The sequence below is a fragment of the Eschrichtius robustus genome, chromosome 6, assembly GCF_028021215.1.
Source record: "Eschrichtius robustus isolate mEscRob2 chromosome 6, mEscRob2.pri, whole genome shotgun sequence".
Classification (NCBI taxonomy): domain Eukaryota; kingdom Metazoa; phylum Chordata; class Mammalia; order Artiodactyla; family Eschrichtiidae; genus Eschrichtius; species Eschrichtius robustus.
In genome coordinates, this window is record NC_090829.1 from 45866650 (window position 1) to 45872773 (window position 6124).

The window sequence follows — 6124 nt, forward strand, 5'->3', positions numbered from 1 at the left end:
AGCTTTGCACTTTGAATTTTTATTATGCACATCTTTCTACTATTCATCAAAATATTTGATTAGGAGGAATGGGGACATGATAAATAACTAGCTTAGAGGGACTTCATGAATCTGATATTAAAACACTTAAAGGTTAATACTAACTTTCTGTGCCTCAAAAAAAAAAAAGACTTCAGGTGAAGGATGGAGAGATGATTAGAAAAAACAAGGAAAGTGAGATAACTATGAAAAAGGTGACTTATGGGAAAGTAAAAAGAAAATAAGAAACAAAGAAGAATGACACCTATTTAATAGTGGGTCTGATCCTCTTGCATAAGAAGAGTTGCATTTCAATATTGTATATAGAGAAATAGTGAATCATGTCCATGGGCTTTTCTTCATCTGAACTAATTCCAAAATATACTTCAAATAATGGAGGACAAAAGGTTTAGGTATAATGTACCAAATGCAAGGTAGCCCTGAAAAGTTGCATTTCATATTGATATACTTGTGTTTTTTATTTTATGCATATCTATGTTATTACCCAAATATAATTAATCAAGAGATATATAAATAGGTTACTCTAGACATTCATGGGTTTTTTTTTTTTTTCTTTTTAAATACAATGCCTTAGTTTTATATCAGTTATGGAGTTTTAGAAGCCACTAGCCTCCTTTTTTATGGAAAAAATGTGATGTAAGGCATCAGTGACTTGTAGTGAGTTACATTCAAAGCATAATAATAATTTCTACTAAGGGCAACTTGAGGAAACACTAGCAGAGAACACTGGGCTCACTGCATAATTCTGCAGCTACAGGTTCTATGAATCTCTGGAGCTCTGCTGTCCTCTACTGGCCTGATGAGATAAGTGCCTGCCTCAAAGCTCTCGAGTTTCTTCGTATCAGTTTAGTTTCCTCCACAAACAAGATACTGGCACCTTAAAAATCCGATTTTCTTTGGTTTCGCTCACATGTAAATGGATCATAACTTGGATTATTGTCAGATTAATTTTTCAACATATTTTAGTGTCATACAGAAAGAAAAACTCTTTCAGCATCCTGTCTTTGTTCAAGCATGTTTGGGACCATTTGCAGTAAGTGGTTGGGAAAAAAAGTAGCTAAAATATAACAGTGACAACAGATAACAGAATTCTGACAAACTGGCTCCAAGGCCTTATATTTTTATTGGTTGGTGTGTGTGTGTGTGTGTGTAAGTAATTTTAGTGTACGTTTTTAAAAAGTATAGCAATTTCACTTTCCTTTTCCTTTATTATATCTTTAACTATCATACAATTCATGGATCCTTGATCATCTCCTCCTAATTAATCCTGTACTTCTTAGCAATATATTTACTGTGTTTTCTCCCAATTGCATCCTGCCTAGGAAAAATGATGCATCATTGGAGTACTAAGTTTGAAATTCATAATCCAAGAGAAAGAGGTGAACTATATAAATCAGATTTTTTTTTAATGTCCCACTTATAATATCCTGGTATGGGATGGGTATGATGGGTTATAAGATTTATCAATATCACAGTGCATCAAACTTGTTAATAAACTAGCTTTCTGTATAAGAAGTAAAAGAAAGTTTTTCAAAAAAAAAAAAAAAATGGGAGCACGAAAGTCATGGCATAGCTGGAATTTAAAGTTCAAGCTTTGTATCCTCTATGTATAATGTATTATGTTTTTCAAAAACTTTTTATTAGGAAAGCTATACCAGACGCATAATCACTATACAATGATTAAACATTACCTTTACAATTTATAATCACTGAAATTACAGAATAAATATATGCACATTTCTTTTGAATCTTTGTGTGTGAGAGAGAAAACATTAAAAGTGCTTCCTACAAAGCCGTTAGTGATATATACCCAGTTGCTTTTTTATGTTTTTTATATTTTATATATATATATGTATATATATATATATATATATATAAGAAAGTGCAGATGTTCTCCAAAAATTCTTGGCATCAGGATGAAGTGTCACAAAGAAGGTGTTCATCCTAGGTGAGTGCCTACGGCTGTTATACCACCAGGCCTCCACTTCAGTTGGCTCCATCCTGGAAGATGACGTTTCCCAGGGTGGAGGAGAGACGCTGTGAGCTGTACACTAGGGGTGAAGGGAAGGTGAAGCTACGGAGAGGAGAGGAATGGATCGAACCCGAACTAATTAGATTGGGTTGAACGGGAGTGGGGGGTGTGTTTGTGTGTGTGTGTGCGTGTGTGTGTGTGTACCTACACCAGAAGGAAGAGGCTGCAGGTGTAGGGACCTATGTGCAGAGATTTGTGATTTGCGTGTGGGTATGTGTGTAAGAGAAAAACGAGTGGGTGAGAACGTTCGAGCAAGACCCGCCCCCTCCCTCCCCGCCTTGCAGTTTCCAGGCATGCAGCAAACTGCATTATTAATACATGTACAGAATCTGTGCCATGAGGGCAAGAGGAACGAAAGCCACAAATGTCAATTTGTTTTCCCCCCTCCCTGTCAAAACAAAACTACAACTAAAAACAAAAGTTACTGAAAAGAAAAAGACACATTGAATTTTACTTAATTAGGATCAATACAACGATCCTAATATACCTTATACATGGCACAGTCAAAGTCTCAAGTTTCAGTGTAAAAAAATAATAACATTTGCTGGCAAAAGTCTGCGAAGGCACTTCATTGATTAATGATCTGAGTATGGCCCTTCCTCCGAATCACATCTGAGTGGGGAGAGCATACATTTGTATTTTCTAGTTATCATGCGGTTTCAGTTCTGTTCAGGGCAGGGAAGTTTGTGAGAATGGAGTTATTGGGACAAGTATAAAGGGAGCAAGGGATATTTTTTTTCTTTTTATTTTCTTTTGAAAAAAAATCACTAATTTAATTTTCTTTTTCTGTTAGAACCTATATGTTGTCTTCTCCAGGACTTCGAGGTAATCTGGCTTGGTTTGAAGTTTGGCCCTTAACTCGAGGTAATCACTTTTTTGGGTTTGGTGGTCTGTGAAGCCCTTTCCAGCCGAGAAGAGAAGGGTTTCTTTGAGCCTGGCGTCCTGCTGTAAGTCTGGGTATTGCATGCCAGGAGGGTGGACATGCAGTTCCTTTAATTTGGGCACTGTGCCATAGAGACAGTCCACAAATCCCACTGCGCAGGGGGCCGGTGGCGGCCTCTCTCGGTCTAGTAGCGTACTGCCACCACCACAGCCTCCCCCGGGGGGAAACAGCAGCACCCCACCATTCTTCTCATGGTGGCGGAACCCAGCCAAGTCTCCCCCATTTCCCGCAACTACCCCTGACGCCCCACCGGCGGCTGGGGGGTGAGGGTGAGGGTGACGATGATTCATGGTCACTATGGTGTTGAGCTGGGAGCTGGACACTGCCAGGGCCCACTCCTTTTCTTTCTCTAGCAATGTCCGGTAGTTGCTGTGGTTCTCCTTGGGTGTCTCAGCAAACTGCTCACTTCCTAGGAGACCCTCCCCCATTCCTGGGGGTTGTGTCCCAGGAGCCCCGCGTTCTGCACGCCCTGTCTCCTGGACTGACGAAATGGCCGCCTCCTCCTCCTCACGAGGCTTGTAGATGGGGTTATTGCACATCTGAGTAACAGGGTGGGGTATGTACTCGTATACATGACCCACAGCAGGGGCCTTCTCTGGGGAAGACATAGCCGGTCGTCCCCCACCTCCACTTCCACCTCCACCACCTCCACCATCCTCAAAAAGCCGGTGGCATTGCATCTGGATGCCAGTGAGGTCCACGCCCTCCTGCCGCTTGCTTCTAAAGGGCAGCTTCTTCCGGCGCCGTCGGAGGACATAGGCAAAGAGGCCTGCAGCCACGAAGACTGCTGAAAAAAACAGAACCAGCAGGCTGAGAATCAGCACAGAAAGTGGCACAGGACCCCCAGGGGTTGAGAATTCATAAGGTGATGCACTCGTCGGCCCCCCAGCAAGGGGAGAGTCTCCAGGCTGAGCTGGGGACGCTCCAGCTGGCGCGACGTGCAGCATCTCTGGGCAGAGAACTTCCAGCTCGAGAGTGCGCACGTCACGGTGGGTGAGGTTCTCAGGGCTCCTGCACAGGACGTCACCCACCACGCTGACTGAGCTGATGGTTTCGATCCACTGTTTGAAGGGGACCAGGTCGCAGGTACAGTCCCAAGGATTCTCATTGAGGTCTATCTGGACAATGGCGTTCAAGTGTTCCAGGACACCAGCCACAGGAAGGTAGAGGAAGTAGTTCTTCCTCAGGTTGAGCCGAGCCAGAGATGTGCCTGCAAAGGCATCTGTTGGCAGGGTTCTCAGCAAGTTATTGTTGAGGAATAGCAGCTTCAAGTTGGGCATGAGGCTGAAGGCCGCAGGCTGGATTTCCCGGATGACATTGAACTCCAAATACAAGTAGTGCAGACTCTGTAGGCCTCGGAACATGCCTGGTGTCAGCTTCTCGATATCGTTGCCATTGAGGAAGAGGCTCTTTAGGTTAGGCAGGTTGATGAAGGCCCCATCCTGGACGTAAGAAATACGATTATTCCCTAGATGTAAGAGATCCAAGGAAGAGAAATTCCAAAAATCAGAACGGTATATTTTCTGAATCAGATTGCTACTCAGATACAGTTTCTTAGCATTCAGTGGCCTTGGAAGAAGTTCAGAAATGTTATTAAATCCTCGCTCTTTGCAGTTGACGGTCAAGCCAAGGTCATTGATGTGCAAATTACAGGTACACCCAGTAGGGCATATAATGGGGATGGGTGGTCTGGTCTGGTAAGGAGCAATGGGAGGTTGGTTTGGACCAGGGTATAAAGCTTGGGATGTGGAGGGTGGCCTTGGTGTTCGAGGCTGTTTGGTGGGTTTGGGCTGTTTATTTGAAGACTTGTATTCAACAGAAGAAGCAGTAAAATGGACAGAGGACAGCATTGAGGAAGGCTTAGTTGGCCATGCATTCTCCTTGCTTGATGACAAGTGGGGAATCCCCAAACTAGCCTCCACCTCAGAGTCAGACAGCAAGGGACAGAGTTCTGTCTTCCTGATTTCTCGCAGGTCCTTTCCATGGAAATGGAAAGGAGTCTCGCAAGTGATGTCTCCCACCAGGGCAGTGTAAGGAATGCGTTCCAGCCAACTCTTCAATTGCACAATTTCACATGTACAGTTCCAGGGATTTTCTTCCAGCTGGAGCTCCATCAGGCTTCTGCCAATGTGATCTAGCATTCCTCGGTAAAAAAGAACTTTTAACCTGTTTCCACGTAGGTCCAAGTGGGTTAAGGAGACAGCCTTAAATAAATTGGTTGGAAGCATGGGGATGAGATTATCATTTAAAATCAGAACTCTCAGTTTACTTAGGTTCCGAAATGCCCCACTCTCAATACGTTTAATGACATTGTAATCTGCCTGCAGATATTCCAGACTTTCCAAGCCAAGGAAGGTGTCATTTCTGAAGATGTCTAGTTTGTTCTCATGTAGATATAGCCTCTTTAAAATCTTAAGACCATTGAAAGCTCCTGTTTGAATGTCCTGCAATGCATTGTTCCCGAGGTTAATGGACACAGCATTATTCAAATGAAGAAAACTGTTGGTGTACAATTTCCTCATTGAATTCCTCTGCAGATATAGTTTAAAAGGTCTTGACCAGAACTCAGCAATCTGACTAATATTTGTAAATCCTTTGCTGTCACAATGTATATGAAAGAGGCTTTCTTTCACTTCACAGTAGCATGGATCAAAACAGGGCTCATCTATTTCCTCTGAGTCCTCTATCAGGGGAATCGGGGTAGTCCATCCTAAAGCAATTGTGCTTAGAAGAATTATCCACAGCATTCTCCCTCTGTGAAGCAGCTCAGCTATAGAAGGTTTCATCGTTCACGGTTGATTACAAAACTGCAACAGAAATAAAGATGCAGATTTTTAGCTTTTAGTCATATGCTCTATTCTAATTGTCTCATACATGTGGGGCTTTTTAAGAGTGATATAAAAACTTTAGTAATTGTTGAACTGACACTCAAAATAACCTATCAACATGCTTAATATGTCCTATATCTTAAAATTAGGAGACTGAAATATTGTACCATGTGATGACATTTTCCTGAATCAAGCCATATTTGGTAAAGTGCATATCATGAAATCAAAAGCAGCCTTCATTGCTTCTTAGAGCAAGCAAGGAAACTGCATACAGTGATTCCT

The 6124-nt window shown here is 42.4% G+C and overlaps 1 protein-coding gene across 1 annotated transcript; it reads right to left on the minus strand.

The window, feature by feature from the left end:
• Positions 1-2860: 2860 nt before the first annotated feature.
• On the minus strand, positions 2861-5800 carry SLITRK3 (SLIT and NTRK like family member 3). Its single transcript, XM_068547391.1, has one exon. The coding sequence runs from the start codon at positions 5798-5800 to the stop codon at positions 2861-2863; it is 2940 nt and encodes a 979-aa protein (XP_068403492.1).
• Between the last annotated feature and the right edge of the window lie 324 nt (positions 5801-6124).

Coding starts and splice junctions, on each gene's coding strand:
- SLITRK3 (XM_068547391.1), bottom strand. CDS start 5,800: ATGAAACCTTCTATAGCTGAGCTGCTTCACAGAGGGAGAATGCTGTGG.